This window comes from Arachis stenosperma, chromosome 8 (assembly GCF_014773155.1).
Source record: "Arachis stenosperma cultivar V10309 chromosome 8, arast.V10309.gnm1.PFL2, whole genome shotgun sequence".
Classification (NCBI taxonomy): Eukaryota; Viridiplantae; Streptophyta; class Magnoliopsida; order Fabales; family Fabaceae; genus Arachis; species Arachis stenosperma.
In genome coordinates, this window is record NC_080384.1 from 35344556 (window position 1) to 35365729 (window position 21174).

At 34.6% G+C, this 21174-nt stretch overlaps 2 protein-coding genes, 1 long non-coding RNA gene and 1 other non-coding gene across 4 annotated transcripts; 1 reads left to right on the forward strand and 3 right to left on the reverse strand.

Annotated features, from left to right (window-relative positions):
* Positions 1–831: 831 nt before the first annotated feature.
* LOC130946300 (uncharacterized) lies at positions 832–2947 on the reverse strand. The gene is made up of 4 exons (XR_009072236.1): positions 2625–2947; positions 2450–2533; positions 1228–1862; positions 832–1064 (listed from the first exon to the last, which is right to left on the reverse strand). It is a non-coding gene; the product is annotated as an uncharacterized LOC130946300 (long non-coding RNA).
* An 8014-nt stretch (positions 2948–10961) lies between these two features.
* LOC130943761 (transcription factor VOZ1-like) lies at positions 10962–14455 on the forward strand. The gene is made up of 5 exons (XM_057871772.1): positions 10962–11092; positions 11374–11620; positions 11839–11997; positions 12811–13312; positions 13438–14455. The coding sequence occupies exons 2-5, from the start codon at positions 11399–11401 to the stop codon at positions 13908–13910; spliced, it is 1356 nt and encodes a 451-aa protein (XP_057727755.1). The 5' UTR covers positions 10962–11092; positions 11374–11398; the 3' UTR covers positions 13911–14455.
* A 765-nt stretch (positions 14456–15220) lies between these two features.
* LOC130943762 (ras-related protein RABA1f-like) lies at positions 15221–17165 on the reverse strand. Its single transcript, XM_057871773.1, has 2 exons — positions 16692–17165; positions 15221–15853 (listed from the first exon to the last, which is right to left on the reverse strand). The coding sequence occupies exons 1-2, from the start codon at positions 16913–16915 to the stop codon at positions 15421–15423; spliced, it is 657 nt and encodes a 218-aa protein (XP_057727756.1). The 5' UTR covers positions 16916–17165; the 3' UTR covers positions 15221–15420.
* A 3324-nt stretch (positions 17166–20489) lies between these two features.
* TRNAR-CCU (transfer RNA arginine (anticodon CCU)) lies at positions 20490–20562 on the reverse strand. The gene has a single exon. It is a non-coding gene; the product is annotated as a tRNA-Arg (tRNA).
* Between the last annotated feature and the right edge of the window lie 612 nt (positions 20563–21174).

Consider the following 21174-nt stretch of genomic DNA (forward strand, 5'->3'; position numbering starts at 1 on the left):
AAATTTCTTTTTGCTAAACTCTATTAATTTAGCAAAGTAATACAAAGTTATATATTTTTAAACATAATTACCTGCGTCCAATTCTCCCAGTCATATTTGCCCTTTTTAATGTTTTCCGGTTCGAGTATCTCAAGCCATTTCATTACATAAACCACACAATCGAAGATAAAAACAAAAAAAAAATAGCAAAATAAAATAGGACAGTAAGAGAAAAGACAAAATTTCTCAAAGAGACATTACAAAAAAAAAAAGGCCTATGGTCACCGTAAAAAACTGTAACCATAGCTAGTAAAAAGGGTGACCATAGATCTATGGTCACGGTTTTGGACCTATGGTCACGGTTTTTTACCGTGGCCTATTCTCTCATGGCCATAAGTCTATGGTCACGGTTTTTTTTATCTATGGTCACGGTTACAATTTTCAAAATTTGACACTTTAGGCCACGGTTTTTCACCGTGACCATAGGTTAATCTATGGTCACGCGTAAAAACCGTGACCATAGCCTTATCTATGGTCACGGTAAAAAACCGTGATCATAGCCTCTATGGTCACCCTACCTTAAAACCGTGACCATAGCCTTATCTATGGTCACGGTTTTAGTCTCTATGGTCACTGCTCTTTAAAACCGTGACCATAGCTCTATGGTCACCTCACCTTAAAACCGTGACCATAGCTTTATCTATAATCACGGTTTTCACCGTGACCATAGCCAATTTTGTTTTATGAGATTTAATTTTTTTTTAAAGCTTAATCGCATAAAAAAAATGATAATTACAAAATAAATCTAAATAAAAAATGATAATCAACAATTAAGATAAGTTGTGATTAAAGTAACCAACTAACATATCAATATAGTTAAGTGAATACACTTGTCTCAATCTTAGTTTTATACAGTGATATACACACTAACACTAAGTAGAAATTATTAACAAAATTGTTCCCGAGGTGTGACAGCAATACAATTCAGACTCTGCCAGAATAGATTGTTTCTGCTATTGCTATTCTTCCTTCTCAAGGCTCAGAAACTTTTGTTTCAACCACTTTATCATATGAAAGCTCAACACCTGCTTCATTAACATGCAAAGCAAAGTCACATTAGACATATACACTTACATTTATTTTTCTTCATTAGACCAAACCCTTACATTAGACCAAACCCAACCTTAGTTTCATGACAACATAAAAATAAAAAGGAAAATCAAAAGGAAGCAGATAAGTTAAGCTAACCTGTGCTGTGAAGAAGAGGCTTTAGTCTTTTAGGAATGTTGCGGAAGCCAAGGAGAAGAAAAAAATCCTGTAGTTGGAATACATAAACAAAACAAGTCAACATATAGACAAAGAAGAATTTAATTAATGCATAGATATAGATACTGCTTTGGAGGTTCCTTAGATCCAAATAAGGTGAAGGGAAAGCTTGTTTATTGCAAATTAGGAACATATGGCACTGAAGCAATTGTGAAAAGAATCCTTTATAATTCAAAGCAACTAATAATATAATTCAAAGCAACTAATAATTAACAAAGTCAAATCTTTAGGCTTTAATTTGGGTGAGACTATACATAATTCTTTGGTCCTCAGTAAGTATTTTATATTACTTCTTTCTTGTTTGGGCCATTATATACTGCTTTAATTCCATATAGATAGCAGTGTGAAAGCAATGAAACAATGATGAAAATGCACACTATAATGATCAGCGATAGCAGTGTGAAACAATGATGAAAATGTACACTGGAATATGGCTCTGAAAGGCTTCAACTGGTAACTAAGTTTTGGTAAAAATCTTAGTAACGCATCCCCCTCATTCATGATGAATAAAATGTGAGGGACAAGACAGATGTATTGTTTGTTGTGGCAACAGACCCCTGATCAAGAAAATGAAAAATTAGAAAGGAAACAAATAAACAAACAAACAGGATTGGAATTAATTGCTGGAAAAAAATCATCTGAATCTATTTATACCCGAAAAGAATACTATTGTAGTTTTTTTTTTTGGTGTCCACTATAGTAGTTATTTACAATTATTTATTCAGTATTCAAAAATTATATCTATACACACGAGATTGAAATCCCGTTAAGAAATGAAAGCAAATTGACATATTAGAGACACTCCTTGTTAGCTAGTCTTATAATCCCTTCTGCTGTCAAACCTGAAATACTCAAATAATCCATTTTCAAAGGATTATAATGATCTAATCAAAACTAACATGAAATTTCCCATCCAATGTGAAACAAAAAGCAACATTAATTTTCGTTTTTCTTTAACTTCAGTTCTTGTATGTACATCTGCGCTAACTGGCTTTCCTCAATTCATGGGGGCATGCATATAGATTAACCAAATGGTGTAAAGCAGAATATTCAAATAATATCATATCATATATCATACAATAGAGAAGGCAACATGCATATTCTGTCTAAACAGAGTGCTCTGCAAACATAATAGCCAACGTACCAGTTAAGAACTTCCTGAAACCCGGGGCAAGGTTGGTGGTGGCCAAGCTCACCTGTTTGAACGGAGTGTTGGGTACGATTTCACCTGCGCCGCAACAATAGCCAAACCCCCAAAATGAAAACCCTAAAATCGGAACCCTCTCAAATTTTAGAACCAAGTGAAGGTGAATACATACCTTCTTAACAATGGTGAGCGAAGGGACGACGATGCTGACCACAGAGTCTTCCCGATGTAAGCACGCACCGAAGAGGAGCAATGGTTCTCGAGTGGTGAGTGGTGAGTGGTGAGTGTTGAGCGAGGAAGAGGAACGGTGAGCACACAGCGAAGAGGGAGCTACGGTTCTGGTGGAGTGGCGAGTAGTGCATGGTGAGCGGTGACGGCGAAACCTTCCTCCGATTTGGGATTGAGTGGCGCGAAGTGTTGGTGGTGAGAACGAGTTAATATGTTCTTCTCTGATTTGGTGGTGAGAGCGAAGTGTTATAAGTTGGTGACTTAGAAAAAAAAATGACCAAGTGTTGGGGCATTTGATCTTTAATTAATTTATATTTAAATGATCAAAATCTTATTTAGTTATAAAAATATTTTTGAATAGTAATTAGAGTTAGGATTAGGATTAGAATTAGAGTAATGTAAAAATTTTAATAAAATTAGAGGGTAGAATTGTAATTAAAAATTAACTATAATTTATTTAAATTCTTTTAAAAATATAATATTTATTTATCAACTTACTAATTAGTTTTAAATTTTAAATAATTTTTAAATTTAAAATTAATAGTATTTAACTTAATTTTTTATTTATAAAATTAGATTTAAAATTTTAATATTTAAAGTAAATTATATAAAATTTTTATTATTTTTTAATTATTAAAATTTTTAAATTTTAAATATATAAAATATTTAAAATTATAAAAATATAGATATTTTTAAGTCACTCCCAAAACCGTGACTATAGATCTTTTTAGGTCATCCTTTAAAACTGTGATCATGTACCCTTTTAGGTCACCCTTTCAAAAAATCGTGACCATAGATTCTTTTAGGTCACTCTCCAAAACCGTGACCATAGATCGCTTTAGGTCACCTCCCAAAACCGTGACCATAAACCCTTTTTGGTCACCCTTTCGAAAAACTGTGACCATAGACCCCTTTAGGTCACTCCTCAAAACCGTGACCATAGACCGCTTTAGGTCACCTTCCAAAACCGTGATCATAGACCCTTTTAGGTTACCCTTTCGAAAAACCGTGACCATAGACCTTTTTAGGTCACCCCTCAAAACCGTGACTATAGACCCCTTTAGGTCACCCCTCAAAACCGTGACCATAGACCCTTTTAAGTCACCCTTTTTTGAAAAACCGTGACCATATACCTTTTTTGGTCACTATAAAAAACCGTGACCATAGACCGCTTTAGGTCACTCCCAAAACCGTGACCATAGACCTTTTTAGGTCACCCCCCAAAACCGTGACCATAGACCCCTTTAGGTCACCCCCTAAAACCATGACCATAGACCCTTTTAGGTCACACTTTTTTAAAAAACCGTGACCATAGACCCTTTTTGGTCACCCTAAAAAACCGTGACCATAGACCTCCTTTAGGTCACCCTCCAAAACCGTGACCATAGACCCTTTTAGGCCACCCTTTTTTAAAAACCGTGACCATAGGTATTCTATGGTCACCCTTTTTTAAAAAACCGTGACCATAGCTTTTTTTTTTGTCACGGTAAAAAACCGTGACCATAGACCTTCTATGGTCACGGTTTTTTACCGTGACCAAAAAACCGTGGCCATAGACCCAAAATGTTGTAGTGAGAAAGATTTATACCTCGTTTTCTTGCCCGCAATGTTGACATATGGCGATTCAATTTAATCATCCCTTTTAACGAGAGGTTCCCCCCCCCCCCCCCCCGCGACAAATACCCTCATTCTAGAAATCACATAGCCCTAAAAACAAAAAAAAAAAGCAAAATATAAGAAAGACTACATTTAAAACCTGATTACACCCAAATGATCCAATAATACGCTTTATTTTAAATAACACTACACCCAATTCCTATATTGCTAACAACAAATAGAAACCAAGAAATTTATAGAGAAAATAGAATCAACTTACAACAAATCTATTAAGTTTCATTCTTTCTTTCAAAGGGCAAGTCTTGTGATACAGTTCAATGACACGAAATTTCCTCTTTTTAACATCTGCCATCCATATCCATCAATGTTCTCTATAGCAAACCAGGACAAATACCTAAAGTTTGGCCAGACGGAACAATGTTTTAGTTTAATTGGCACCTAACGAAAGAATTGTGATAAGAAGTTTTAGAAACGAAAGCTTACATATGGATGGGATGACAATTTTTTCATATCCAAATAAGGGATGAACATTTTGTAGTCCTGAATGTCGAAGGGCTTTTTATTTTTTAAATGTAAGAACTCGCCACCGCCATGATTTTCCAAAATCATATTCTGCAGAATTTGTATAACACTGAAAGAAATAGTTACTACACACAATACATTACATAAATATGCCGAAATTTGAGCTTAATACACCTTACCACAATATCAGGGGGCAGACAGTAAACTTATTCTTCAAATCTTTTGATTCTTGTTTTATTGAGAATTAGACACATTGTAGTGACAATCTAGAAAAATAAAATACCCAAATTAATTACATCAATATTGCAGTCACAATTCATAATAAAATCATTAATCTTATTCTAAAATTTCCTCAGCTTCAATATGTGTATCAGCTTTTAAAGACGCAAAGTGGATTTTTGAGATCTCCATCGGTTGTTGAGCATTAAGGATGCACATTGTCTCCCACTCATTAGTGCTTCCATCTTTATAGGTCTTTATATTAGTGGTCCAGAGGAAGCACTTTTCTTTGAGGTCGCCCGACACCTCGCTCCTTCTCGCAGGAGTTTCAAACTTTTGGAGCGAGGGACTTCTATCCTCTGCAAAATTCAAGGCTGCCGCAACCCCATCGTTTGCAACTTGCTCCACCAGTTCCTCTAAATCTTTAACGAGAATCGGGCTCTCTTGACTCTTTCCCTTTTCATACGCCGATCGACCCTCCTAAGTCAGTGTCTCTTCTTGAATCGAATTAGTAAAGCCAAGGCTGAATGATGACATAGAAAATTCTTTCGGTACAAAGGATATTGCCCTGACCATCATCATCAATGCAGCAGTGGCTTGAGGGGCTGGTTGACTACATGTTGACGTATAAAATACTATAAGAATAAGAATAGACGATGATATCGAAAGAGAGTTATATTGTGTTGAACTTACATTTTAGAAGGAGCTGCTGGCTCTGTGAGTGTGCCATCAGCAGCTTGATGGGGATGTGGAGTGTTGCACGACTAAAGAAAAGGTTTTAAATTAGAAAAAAAAAAACTAATTCCACCTCAATTCACAAGAGATACACCCAAATAAAAACCAAATACACCTCTATATAAAAGACATGTAACCAAATATTATTCCTTACCCCTTAATTGTTTTTTCTCTGATTTTCTCGCTCGGAGACTTTGGAGGGGTTGGTTCATTCTACAAAGGGCTTGATGCTCTCGTCTCTGACGGAGGTAGACATACTTGAAGCAGAACTCTAACCAAGACAACAATAAAAAGTTAATAAACTCTCTTAAAATAGAAGATTAGAAGGTTGAAATTTAGTTGAAAAACTCACATCTCGAGCGGTTCAGATTGTGAATGTGTTTTTTTCAGAACAACGATCTTTTTTTGTTGAGCTAGGTCATTAAATGATTCTTCTTCTACACCCAACCTGAAATCCACCGAAATCATGTCAGAATATACCTCAAGCATTGAATAGAAACACGGCCTCTGTTTTATGAGAACTTACATAGTTGCATATTTTTCTTTTTTTCCTGCCTTTTTTTCTTGAATAAAACATTAAAGGGCTTTTTTTCTAAAAAAAATATATACAGAATCAGAAGCAGAAGATGGTAACACAAAAATTAAGCAAATGGCAATAGAAACAAAAATTACATGCTATCACTTGTTTGTTTACACTGCTTTGATCCATCTGTGTTTGGAACATAAGATCATTTCCACTTTCCAGGTTCACCTCCGGCATTCTAAGGACAAAATAAATATCATTCAGTAAAAGTAGACTATTTAATTACATCAGGATCTACGAAATTTTATCACATAAAGGATCTTATGTTTTCAAATGAATCATAGTGAGCTTCCGTCGAGGGGAGCCCAGTTTCCGGTATGTCTGCCCTTTTTTCCTGCATCCTGAAAAAGCAAAAACAATTATCAGCAACAAAACACCTTAAAATTGGCAATATACACCCAAATTCAACATACTCTTGTGCAGCCTTTTCATTTATTTTTTTCTTTTTTGATTCTCTAAAAAATTGTTGTATTTCTTCAGTTCTGAAAGTACATGCAAAAGAATAAGTTAACAAATAAAATTTTGATGAAAAAGAGTAAGATAGCTTTACAATGTATCTTACAGATCATCAAATTCAGTTTCAGATGATGAATCCTCAACAACGTGCTTTCTTTTTCTGGATTGCGTCCTGAAAATTAAAGAAGTATCAATCACACAAACATAACAAAATTGATGATAAAATACCCTCGAAAGCAATGCATACTTTTTTGGTGGAGTCTGAACTTTTTTCTTCGATTTTTATTTTATTATTGGCTCCGATTCTTCACTTCTGACAATAAATGAGAAACACTCTGTTAATACATAAAATTTTGATATAAACAAAAACATAGGAATGCAATGACAATTTCAGAATCTTACTCATAATCAGATCCACTTTCGCTTTCCGAAGAGGAATCCCATACAATTTGCTTCCTCTTTTTCGATACCATTCTGGACAGCAAACAATCATTAGCAAAAAATACAGTAAAAATGACAAAATACACTAAAAAATATTACTTACTTTTTTGCTGTTCTGGTTAGTTGTTTTCTTGTTTTTGTTGATTCCTCTAAGTCTTGTTCAAACTCAGAGGAAATAGAAACATCACTCTCCGATGAAATGTCCTTTTTTGTCTTTTTCTTTTTTTTTTTCCTCTTTTCTTCCTTTTTCATTGTCTTCAATTTCTTTTTCAGTTCCTCCCTCTTGACGATGCCCTGAAACAGTTAAAATATTAGTTTACACCATGTGCATAAAACAAATACACCCAAATTAGAGAAAGAATACTGTTCAGTTACCATATGATCGTCAATTTCAGATTTGATCCTCTGAAGCAGTAACTTCCTATTCCAATGCCTCATCCAGGGCGGTCCAGGGATTGCATCTGCATTCTTATTTTTGTGTTTTGTTTCATGAAAGTATACAATCATCAAGACATAGAGACAGCCATCAATAGATTTTTTCTTTTTCAAATGGTGCTCGCTTATGCCCTTGATGATGAATTCGAGGACATAGCCACCACAGTTCCACTCCCTTATGTTGTTCAGACAAAAAATTGGAGGCATGTGAATTAGAAAAACTTTGTTTATCGCTGTCGACAATAAGACGCCATTTGAATATAGAGGATGAAAACCCTCTTAAACATAAGGCAATCTTTATCATTGTCAACACCAATATTCATCATCTCATCTGTTAGATTCTTTAATGTTTTGCCTTAGAACCTTCTAAAAATTTCTTTTTCCTCCTCAGATAACTTTAAAATTAACTTTTTCTGGAAATAGGTATAGAAGCAACAAAACAAGATCACCAATTACACTCTAATTCACTTAAAATACACCCAAATACCAGCCATATGCACCTCAATTTATTTTTTGATTACATGAGATAATATGAGTTCAGAATAATAGATTACAAAGAATACATTACAAAGAATGCAAGTATAAAGGTTTTGTACAATCATTTACCAGATGCATTCAAGCCAAGTACAACTCCTATTTTTTTCGGGGTTGATGGTCAATTTATCGTACCGGCTGTCCAAATTGTTTATTACCACATTGAAGCTATATGCCAACTGCTTCAAGAGTTTATGTGGCAGATTCATCGGTGGGATGTGCATGAAACCATCAAATCCGAATTCCCGGACGATGACTTTCTTTTCTTCGCTCATGTGTTGGAACTTTTCATTCAATAGTCTTGTTGAGCATCTCAAATCTTTGGTTTGCTGTAAAGAAACGAAACGAAGATCATTTAAATAAGCTATATTTATACAAAGAAAAATTGAGTTAGTCTAAGATATATGTGTGCTTACATTATACTTTTTTTCCATTAGGGTTCTTGCTTGCCATTTTTACTGTAAGAAATAAATTAAAATATTGTTAATAGATAAAAAAATATCAACAGATACACTTGAATTCGATTGATATACACCCAAATACCAGTCACATACACCCAAATACCAGCCATATACACCCAAATACCAGTCACATATACCTCTATTATTTTTTGAATTACATGACATTATATGAGTTCAAAATTATTTTCAAAATTATATTCAAGTCAACCAAACCTATATAAAATGACACCAGAAGCACAAGACAATACTCTGTTTCTAGTTACACTAGGTATAGAACAATAGCACCAGTTACACTCCAATTCGATTGATATACACCCAAATATCAGTCATATACACCCAAATATCAGTTACATACACCTCTATTATTTTTTGGGTTACATGACATTATATGAGTTCAAAATGATATTCAAGTCAACCAAACATGCATAAAATGACACCAGAACCACAAGTACAAATTCAAGAACAACAGCACCAGTTACAGTCGAATTTACTTGAAATACAGCGAAAGTTTCGATTTATACAAACTCAGTTCCAAACATGTAAACATACACAAAAACACATTAAAATATACATTAAATAGAACGTAAAACAGTTATCACCTATTGAACAGTTTGATGAGAGTAGTAATATCTATTTTCAACCAAGAACACATAATGAATCTACTTAATAAACAGGAATACGACGATATAGTGTTTCACATTCGAAATGAGAAACAGAAAAGTGAAAAATTTCGAAGATTAGTGAAACAGTACCTTGAATAATCTTTTGGTGTTTTTTTATGGAGATTTTGAAGTTTCTTGTTGATTTCCTCGAGTGTTGGCGACGATTTTGACAGTTTTTTCAGAGTTTTTGAACGTGGTTTGAACTTTGACGGTTGTGGTTTTGATCAAGGAAAAGGAAGCGTCTTTCATAATGGTGACTTTGTAAGTGAGCGTGCTATGGAAACCGTTGAGTAGCGCATGTGTTTACACGTTTAGGGGTGGCAATGGGTACGGTAGGGTTAGGGTTGGCTTCAAACCCTACCCGCGGGTTGAGATTTTTATATAAACTCAACTCTACCCTACCCGCAGGTTGAGAATATCCCAACCCTAATCCTATCCATTCTCAACCCGCGGGTACCCGACCCTACCTGCAGGTTACAAAAAAGATGTAAAATTATTATATAACTTCATGATAATTTAAAATAGAACTGACTTTTATGTAAAAAAAAAAAAGTATTAAATTATCAATTAATAATCTTCTTTTAGTGACTAAGAATCTTTTACATTTAGTAAGAGATTTTTGGTTCAACATCTACTTAAAAAATATTTTTATATAAATATATAACATATACATATATAGGGTGCGGATTTGTTGGGTAGGGTTGAGACTCAACCCGCACCCTACCCGACCCGCACGAGAACTCAACCCGCACCCTACCCTACCCGTTGTGAATCGGGTTGACAATCCTATCCGATTGGGTAGAGTCGGATTGAATATCCGTGGGTAGGATATATATTGCCACACACTCATATAGGTGATGCTCATTTTTATTAGATTTGGCTCAACTTATATGACTTGTAAGTAAAAAAAAAAAAAATTGTATATATAGCACGTCTAATCAATTAATTAGGATCAAAAGATAAAAATTAGTAGCTTCTAAAATGCTGCTTGTAACATGTTAAAGATAAATTCTCTTATTAAAGGCCCACTACATTATATGTAATGGACAGTGATTTATTTCTGGCTGGTTTATATTTCAATATGACAACTTTTTTGTGTTTGTAAATAAACCAAACATAAATACAACATAGACTTTATTAAATTTAACTTTTGTTTATGAAAAATGATTTAAGGAGCAATGAGGGGCTAGGACTTCGTATCAAATCTAAATAGTACTTTTTAAGTTATTAGCCAATTTTGTATATAATATAATAAAAATAAAAATTATAGAAAACTATGTTTAATATTCAAATCTCATTTGGAGTATTTAGAATTTAGGATTTAAAATTAAAAGTGTAACATTAGAATTTAAGATAAAAAAATAATTTTAAATAAAATTAGTTTGATTGAAAAAAAATTAACACCTTAATTAAATTCTAATAATAATTACTTTATTATTAAATATCAAATAATCGCTTCCTCTTTTCAACATTTAGTATAGGAAGCTTACATTATGTGTGTTTTTGGTGACTTACATTATGTGTGTTTATTATTAAATAAATACTTATGAAAATATTCCTTTTTTTAATAACATTTTTTCCATAAGAAAAAAATAATATTAATAATGAGTAATGACCAAAAAGATCCCTAATATACATACGCTAATGCAACGCGGTGCGAAGCTTTGATGGTAATGTAGCAGACACAAAGGAACAAGAGATCCCCTTCCAATTGTAGAAGAACTTGTATCTTCTGCCCTTCTTCAAGGTAATTCTCGTTTCCACGTTCTTGGACAACTTTCAATCATAATTGCGCTGTTGAAATTTTACAATTCAATTAGGAAGATGGACAATTTGGTGATTTCAGTTTCATTCCCAAAATCGAAACTTTTTCCCTCCCCGGTTAGGGTTTTGTGTAGTCAAGTCAACAACCCACTGCTTCCTTCCTCCAACTGATTATGATATATATATTTTCTTAATTAGTTGATTATTCCATAAATTTAGCATCCATGTGTAAATACTGAATGCCGATGGTGATTCTAATTGCAGATAGTCTGTTTTCATAAATATTGCAATGATGAAAGACAACTTGAAGAACAAATGTGGATCTTCTTCTCATCAGTCCATGAAGGAGAAGGAAAAGCACCATCTTGATAAAATTCAGGGAATTTTCATCAATCTTCAGTCTTCAAGGAAGGAGAATAGGTATAAAGACATTGTTATGTTTGAGGAGCAGATGCATCAACTGCTTAGAGAGTGGAAAGCAGAACTAGAGTCTCCAGCAACCTCCTTAGCTGTATGTTTATAATCATAGACATAGCTAATTAAGTATATATATCAGAAGTTATTTGTGATATGCATAGTAGTTTTAGATTTAAATGGTTTGGTTGTAATTATAGTTTACATAGGATTATGGTGTCGTTTGATCTATAAAACCAAATTGCTTGATCTTCCCACTTGGTGGGGCAAGGCTTGGGTTGTTATTGTTTAATCAAATATGCTGGTTTTCTATAGGAAGGAAGCCTCGGCTCATTTCCGGGGGAGCTGGCTCAACTTTTGCAAGAACTTGAGGAGAACGATGATGCAATCAGTCCATTAGAAAAGCCTGAAACATTGAAGACTCAGCTGCATCCTCACACTGTTCATGATGTGAACTATCCATCTTTTCATGAAGTGAGTTTCTGCCACTAGTTCTGGAAAGTCTATGTTGCCTGGCTATTACTTTCATTTAGTATGCTTCTTAGTTCTCTTTTAGAATTCGCTAAATATGGATTGCATCCTGTAAATAATGTTGTGGTGGTCTTTTAAAGAGTTAAGATATGGAAACTTTTGCAAGATAAAGTGGTGCTTTTTCATTGCCAAGTATGGATTTCCATGGACCATGGGAGAAAGAGATCAAAGGATCAAATTGTTTAACTGTTTATGACATAATTATGTCAAGTGAAAGAGGGCATGATTCAAAATTAACTATAGTTTTAGGGATCCATTAGGGGAAAAGAGAAAAAGCAACAAAAAATGCATGATTAATTAGCTCTATACAACGCATTGACTCAATAGTTTGGGTACTATTTTCATCGGTGTGATAGTTATATAGCTTAGTAGTAACAGTTATGTAAGTTTAGTGTCCTGATACACCGAGTCTAATTCATGTTGTGTGTTTTCTTTTCTCATCTTCTGTTCGTTTAGTCCCAGTCATGTATTGTGTACTCTCAGCTTACTTTTGCAAAACCATAGTTCAATATATTTGAAAGTGTTGTTGAGAATTTTGGGAAGTGCATGCAGCATTGCTCTCGATTTCCTGTTTAGATTAATTTTAACTTGTTAAATTCGTAGATTTAGGTTATAAGCAGAAAAGAAATTCTGTGATATAATTTGAAATAGAATATGCATGAACAGAATATTTGTAGTGTATTTAGTTTTATTTCGTGCTTTCACTGATTAATCATGGATGCGATAAATAGCTGATGTGCACTTGGTATCTTGCAGAAGTCTTTTGATGATAGCCACATGCTACATGATACTTTTGAAGGATTTGGTCAGTTTGATGGCCCTGCTTCAACTCTACAAAGTGATACCTCAGATATGATTACTCAGTTGGATTCCCATACACTAGTTATCGAAGAAGGCTTTGATTATGGCCAATTTTTTGAAAATGAGGCCAAACAGTGTGAAGAGGATACTATGCCCAACGTTCTTCCAAATATCTGCCCTCCTCCTTCTGCTTTTTTAGGCCCTAAATGTTCTCTATGGGATTGTTTCAGACCTGCTCAAGGGTTGCAAATTTGCCAGGACTACTGCAGCAGCGGTCATGAGCTTTTGGCAAATAACGAGGGTCTTCCTGGAACGACCCCAATTTTGCGCCCTGGAGGCATTGGAGTAAAAGATGGCCCTTTATTTGCTGCACTTCTTGCAAAGACACAGGGAAAGGAAGTTGGCATCCCTAAATGTGAGGGCGCTGCTTCAACTAAATCCCCGTGGAAAGCTCCTGGTGTGTTCGTGAAGTCAATTACTGATAACGTTCTTACAATTTAATTTGTTGTTTAACAACAATCATGCTATCATCTGCAGTTTTATTGTTCGAGTTTAAATCAGTACTTTCTTCTGTTGTTGCAGAGTTATTTGATCTCTCTTTTCTTGAGGGTGAAACTTTGAGGGAGTGGCTCTTCTTCGACCAGCCTAGAAGGGCATTTGTGAGTGGAAATAGAAAGCAAAGATCGCTTCCAGATTACAATGGGCGTGGCTGGCATGAATCAAGGAAGCAGGTGATGAAGGAACATGGGGGACATAAGAGGTCCTATTATATGGATCCCCAGCCCCTAAGCTATCTCGAGTGGCATTTGTATGAGTATGAGATCAACAACCAAGATAGCTTAGCATTGTATCGACTGGAACTAAAGTTTGTCGATAATAAAAAGAAAAGTCCTAAAGCAAAATTGACAAAGGAATCTCTTGCTGATTTACAAAATAAGATGGGAAAGCTAAGTGCTGATGTCTTGGGAGATGATGGAGGCACCGCTGACGGAAAAATAAAGGCTAAGTCTGAGAATGGTGGATCTCCTGAGCATGAAACAAAAAATCCAGAGTGATTTTGTTCTTGCCAAATTTCTCACTAACATGTACATACATAGGATGGGTAGCAGCATGAGGAAACTTCTAACATTCTCTGGTTAGAGGAACACAGTGCCTTGTGGTAGATAGTGTCTCTGAGTCCAAAGTTACAAGTTTGCATTGAATTTGACATTGTGCTGCCTCTGTTATCATTTGGGAAGATTCTGCATCCTTTTGGGGGGGCATCAGTGGGTGCTCCCTTTTGTGGTCAAGCACCTCCCAATTTCCGACACAGCATCAATACAAATAGAACCATTAGGTTGCATGCCTTAGTTTTCTATTTTGTAGCAAGTTTTAGCATTGGTGTTTCATGGTGGTGGTGGCAAAATTGATTTTCTATGCAGATCATGTATGTTCTTAAAATGCGCATGAAGTTTGCTGCCATCTGGTAAATGATGCATTCTCATACAAACAGTACCAATTTTAGCATTAGTGGAGCAACATAATCGTGTAATTAAGTTATATTATAAATCTGTAATTCATGAATCTGCACTTCATTATTTTTTCTTTGTGGTTCTGCTCAGTGGCTTGTCTTTGTCAGATACTTATTTACACAGGACAGTTTTATTGCTTTCTTATAGCCATTAATGAACTTTAAAAATTGGATGGTAACTTTAATTCATTGTTTTGACAAAGAAGACATTCATTTTTAGAGTGCTTTTGAAATGATGAGTTTCTTGTGAAAAAAATTTGGTAATGCTAAATATTACTTGAATCAAATATTACTAGTTTTCCCAAATATGTATTATCCTTAAACAATGCAAAGTGTATCACGTTATGTAAATTATGTTGGGATAAGGAAAATGAAAGAGCGATATCATTACATAGTGTGGAGCAAGGAATTTCATAAGTATAATATTATTACATGAAGGGGTTTGAGGAAAGCTGGAGATGCTTCGTCAGCACGTTGCTTCGCCATGAAACCAACCACTTGGTCCATGCTACGTACTACTGGTTCATGCACCAACAATTTGTCCAAGTTTGGAAGCTGACAAAAAGAGCCAATATATATAGTTCTTGTTAAAATCTCATTATTTTATTTTATTTCCATCTTTTAAGATATTTTAAATATTTACTTGATTTTAAGAACCAAAGATAACTAATCAACACTCGTTTTTCTTCCTAATTCTCCACTACTATACGTCTATACCAAATGTAAAATAAATATGATTCATAAAAGTCCTATTTGTAAATTAAATTTCTTTAATGAGTCATCCTAACCCAATTCAAATGAGTTAAAATCCACTACCTTAAATATTATCTTCAAAAACCAAAAAAAAAAAAAAAATACAAACCAAAAAGATCACTCATTCATATCAATCAATAGAATATGCCAATACACCAAACTTCCCAAAATAAGTGGGAAAAAAATGTGAACAACAAAATGGTAAGGTATCAAACATTCATATGCATTCTAAAAAAAATTTCAGTATACTACTATTTCGCACTGTCTATGATGATGAATTGCTCTCTTTGATCTCTCACAAACTATGCCGAGCAGCAACCAGATTTCTTAACAGCTGAGACATCCTCTTTGCTTCCAAGATTTATGGTCTGTCCCTTTGGCAATGCTGCAGTGTCATTCACAGCCTCAAGGCTCTTCCTACTCACAACATTGTATATCTGAGTTAGCACTTCTGTGAAGGCACTGTCCACATTCAAAGACTCAAGTGCTGAGGTTTCCATGAAGTATATCTTCTCTCTCTCAGCAAACTCCTTGGCTTCCTCCGTTGGCACGGCACGCAGGTGCCGTAGATCCGCCTTGTTCCCCACCAGCATGACGACGAGGTTGGCGTCCGTGTGGTCCCGAAGCTCCTTCAGCCATCTCTCCACATTCTCAAAGGTCACATGCCTGCTGATGTCATACACAACCAATGCACCTACAGCTCCTCGGTAATAAGCACTTGTGATTGCCCGGTATCTGTGATAATTGAGAAGAAAGAAACAGATAAATATGGCATTCACCATTCAGGAATGAGTAAAGAATGTAGAATGTGTACACATATTTTGGAAGAAAAAAAAGAACGCTGAATAGAATATTAGACTAGACTAAACTAGACAATGCCACAAAGATTGTAGTATTACATAATAGGTTATTCCATAATCCTATGTAAACATAGAACTTTCTCTCTATTTCACAATTTGTGTAACACCATGTTCTTGTATTTGTAAGACCATTCTCACTGGCAGATTAAGAGTGACCTTAATCGTCACATTATCTCACTTCAAAATGGTTTATTTTACCAGAGCCATTCACACAGAGCTAAGAGTCCAATACTCCAATGCATTACGTATTGATCAGAACAATCATTGTTTAGGATTAACTCATCTTGACAAAAATTAACAAATTGCAAAACAACCAAAATAACACAATAATTTTGCATCCCACCCCACCCAGATCCAATGGACTTAACATCAAGCATTCATACACACTCAACCCCCCACACTAAGGGAATCAATTATCCAACTTTAGCACATCGATGATCCATCAAAACCATATCATTAAAGCATAAAGAGAAAGAACTAGCACCATCATTGGCAGTCACTAATCAATCCTACTCCAGATTTCAGAATCCCCTGTTTCATTGATCAGTGCCCAGATCATCAAGATCAAACCCAACAATACCTCTAAACATAACAAGATCACTCATTTTCGAAATTTACTCAATTCAATTCATCATCGGGAAACAAATCTTACAGCAAAACAAAAATCAAAAAGAGAAGAAGAAAGATCATGAATTGAGGAAAACAGAAAAGACCTTTCTTGGCCAGCAGTGTCCCAAATCTGAGCCTTGACGATCTTGTCGTGAACATGGACGGTTCGGGTGGCGAACTCGACGCCAATGGTGGACTTTGAGTCCAAGGTGAACTCGTTCTTGGTGAACCTGGACAACAGGTTCGACTTCCCAACGCCTGAGTCTCCGATCAGCACCACCTTGTACAAGTAGTCGTACTCTTCCTCTGCTTTGTAAGCGCTACCCATTTTTTTGAAGAACTAAAAGATTTCGATTGGAGTTTGAATTGTGAGTGTTCTTGCCTTTGTTTGTGGTGATCGAAAATTCAGCGTGGGGTTTCTTTCTCTCTTGATTGTTGTTAAGGGCCGTTGAGTTTGGTGCTGTTCAGGGTTTAAAGCTTGAAACTTTTTTGAATTTGTAGTTGAATTGTAGAAGACAGTACACGGAGAGAGAGAGAATGAAGAAAGGCGCGTATTGAAGAAGAGAGGGAGAAGCCTTCAAAGCTCAAATGATGAATGATCTCTTCTTATTTAATACTATTTTATTTTCTTTGGTAAAATGATCATTAATAAATTAATAATTAACAATCATAATATTAATAAAGTAATGATGATGTCAAGTGGGGGATTTGTTGCTTTGTTTGCGTCTCTTGTTGTACTATTCCTTCAACATCAAGATTCAAGGAAATCAATGTTACTTATCTAAATGATAAAAGTAGAAAAAATATATTGGGCAAAATAAAAAGTAAAAATTGCCCCCAAAATAAGAAACTTGAAAATGGATTTGTGTAATTATTTTGGGTATGCAATAAATTTTGAAAAGTGTTAAATTGCATGTGAGATTGAAAAAGAACACATGTTTAGAGAAAGAGAGAAGAAATTAGGTAATGAAATTTGTATTAATGAAGAATCTCAAAGAATACAAGCTTTATCACTATCTATTTATAGCTACACTAATTGTTACACTAACTAACTCTGTACACCTTACTAACTAACTCTGTAAAGCTTACCAACTATACAACTAACTGACATTAAATAACAGTAGTGGCAATAATGATATCAAGTAACACCCTCCCATAAGCTTGCATTGTTGGGGGAGAAAAAGTTCAACAATCCAAGCTTAGGAAAGGGACCCGAGACAAGGTGCTTTGTAAGAATATCTGCTGCTTGATTGTGGGTTGAAATGGGGAGAAAGTTGATAAGCTTTTCTTATAGCTTGTCATGAATTGTGTGGCAATCAACTTCTATATATTTTGTCCGCTCGTGAAATACAAGATTTGTGGCAATATAGATTACTGAATTGCTTTACAGTATATATTGATTGGTTTTTGAATTGGAGCACCAAGATTATGAAGAACATAGCTTAACCATTGAGCTTCTCGGGTTGCCAAAGCCAAAACTCGATATTCAGCTTTAGAAAAGGAGGTTGCAACTGTGAGTTGTTTCTTACTTTTTCATGTTACCAAAGAGGGTCCCAGGTAGAAGCAATATGCAGAAGTAGACCTGCGAGAATCAGGGCACCCGGCCCAATCAGAATCTGAGAAACCGGTGAGGTACAAGCCCGACTTTGCCGAGAAGAAGAGACCTATAGCTGGGGATCCCTTCACATAGCGCAGTACTCGATGAGTTGCCTTTAAATGTCATTATTCCATAAAACACTTTGATATATGTCAGGGCTCAGGGAGAGATTAATCCAGGTAACTACATACGTGTTGCATTGTTGCCATGCCTTAAAATTCAGATATGTTCTCTCAGGCTTCAAAATCATACCATTAACAAATTCAAATTTGTTTTTAGAATAAAGTGCATTCATCATAGCTTTTCTCCATGCATTATAATTCGAACCAGTGAGTGTGATATTGGTGATAGGTATACCTGGATTTTCAAACGGCAAAATGTAGTAAGGACTTGAAAGATCTTGATTCGGATTTGTCTTGTTGAGATGACTCTGGATCTGCGCAACTTGACTGAAGAATGCCGCAAACTGCTAAGCATCCATCGCACCAACACCTCCAGATTTAGATCCACTTCCTGATTTCTCAGCCATAAGTGCGAGTTTCACGTCGGGTTCACCAATTGGCTCGTAACCTTTCTCTCTCAATCTCGTTGATCGGAACACTTTGTTACGTCACCGTGAAGAAAGGTGACTTAACAAAGCTCTCATCAAACACTGTTGTGCGAGTTTGAGAGAGAAGAAGAAAAGAAAATAGACAAAGAAATGAAGAATGAGAGGAGATCAATCGAAGATGAGAGTTTCAGATCTGACAAAGGAAGGCAATTCCAGATCTGATTGAAGAAATGAAGAATGAGAGGAGATCAATCGAAGAGGAGAGTTTCAGGTCTGATCGAGGAAGGCAGAGAAGAACAGAGAAATTGCGTTATCTGTGAAGCTGGACTCTTCAGATTTTCTCAAATCACGCCAAATGATCGTGAATCAGAGAACAAGTTGTCTATTCTTCAATCTACAATCTCCATGTCCCTCTATCCACGCTCATCGCACCATGTTGAATTGCATGTGAAATTGGAGAAGAACACATGATCAGAGAAAGAAAAAGAAATTAGGTAATGAAATTTGCATTAATGAAAAGTCTCAAAGAATACAAGCTTTATGACTATCTGTTTATAGTTATACTAACTGTCACGCTAACTAACTCTATACACCTCACTAACTAATTCTGTGCAGCTTACCAACTATAGAACTAACTGACATTAAATAATAGTAATGGCAATAATGATATCAAGTAACAAAAAAAGGACAAAAAAAAAAAGAGAAGGATATACAAATGCATAATGCTCTAAATGCTTAACTAAAGGAATCCTCTATATCTATTAATATTGATTTTTTTTTTTTTTTTTTTTTGCTTGAGAGGAGAGAAAAGGAGGGAGTTAGGTTCTTCAAAGCGAATAAATTTGGAAAATGATAAAGCGAGGGGACAATTAATTATCTAAAAATATTATTTATACATAAAAAATAATCATTAAAATTAATTTTTATATATAAATATATTATGTTGTTTAACTCATTTTTAATATATATTTTATACTATAATTATTTTTTACTTTTTGTGTACACTTAACATAGTTATTAATTATCATTAGGGATTTTTTTAATACAAATTAATCTCACAACATAATTCAAGTGTGATTATCTATTATTTCATCACTTTATAATTCTCTTTATTTTAGAACAAATAAAGTTTATTTGAGAGTACTTTACTTGAAACCCTTATAAAAAGAGATGTCTTGAATTAACCAAGTAAAAGAAAATGTACCTTTTTAAGTTTTAACATACTTATATCCAATAAATAAATTAGTTTTTAGTTGAATTATTTTAACATACTTGTATCCAATAATAATACAATTTTTTGTTGATTAAGAAGTTATCCATCTTCATTCTTCAACAATATGACTAGTTGCATATTGAGACTCTGAATTACTGAAATGGATATACCTCTCTAACAGTTTTTTTTTTTTTTTCCTTTTTACATTTTGCCAAGAATTAAGCTTATAGCAAAGTGTTCTAAAAAAATATACCATTGGCTAACTCTGTCAAATCTAGTTGGTTGGCAAGACACATTTTATGTAGGAAATACTATGTCATTTCATTCATTCTCATTACCATACTTCATTTAATGACGCGACTTATATAAGCAAATGCTATATTATTCAATACTAATATATCGTGTGACAATTTGCTAGACGGAAAAGAAAATGTCTGGTCATCGCTATATTAAGGCTGCGATTAAGCTAAAGAATGTTCAATTTGTGTAAGGTGTGAACACAAATAAAAAAACATTTCATTCTCTAATGGTTTATCATAAAACGCGCCAGGTAGGGGTCGAACCTACGACTTTCTGCTTAGGAAACAGACGCTCTATCCACTGAGCTACAGGCGCTTTTATAATAGCATCATTCATATCGTTTTATTGATGACATTTAAAAAAAGGAGGATGATGTTTATGTATTATACGTATTTGGAGCAAGTTTCGGTGCCTGCCATATCGGCTTTAAAAGTACCAATATCTCTCTGATTATTCTTTCGGTGTGTCTTAATATTCATTTATCCTTAGGTATTGAATGTTGATATCCTTTTAAAATATTGAGAGTACTATAGAAAAAAAAAAATTAAAGATTTTGACGCTTAAGTTACAAGAATTTTAGAAGTAAAGGTTAGGTTTATGTGAATGTGTATGAAGTGTCCAAAATCATATCTAACAAATTTACTGTGTTGTTTCAAAGTGATGGAAGTAGGTTCATTCGTTCAATCTTATCTGTATTTTCGATTTGTATGAAGGTTGTATATGGTGGAAACAAAGTTTAAATATGAAGAAATTCTATTTAATAAGTCGTTAGATTGTTACTCAGGTCCTTCAACCTGTGGTTTGGGCTGTGAGTTAGACAACTCTTATAAGTTGATCTGATTAGTTGATGGATTCGAACTCATAGGGAACATCCAAAATAGATATCTTTATTAATTAGAATCTTTAATTCTTTATTGGACATCAATG

Excerpts from the sequence above, each read along its gene's own strand:
- LOC130943761 (XM_057871772.1), top strand. The coding sequence starts at position 11,399 with ATGATGAAAGACAACTTGAAGAACAAATGTGGATCTTCTTCTCATCAG. Across the intron at positions 11,998-12,810 it reads ACTATCCATCTTTTCATGAA|AAGTCTTTTGATGATAGCCA; the intron begins GTGAGTTTCTGC and ends GGTATCTTGCAG. Across the intron at positions 13,313-13,437 it reads ATCCCCGTGGAAAGCTCCTG|AGTTATTTGATCTCTCTTTT; the intron begins GTGTGTTCGTGA and ends CTGTTGTTGCAG.
- LOC130943762 (XM_057871773.1), bottom strand. The coding sequence starts at position 16,915 with ATGGGTAGCGCTTACAAAGCAGAGGAAGAGTACGACTACTTGTACAAG. Across the intron at positions 15,854-16,691 it reads GACACTGCTGGCCAAGAAAG|ATACCGGGCAATCACAAGTG; the intron begins GTCTTTTCTGTT and ends CAATTATCACAG.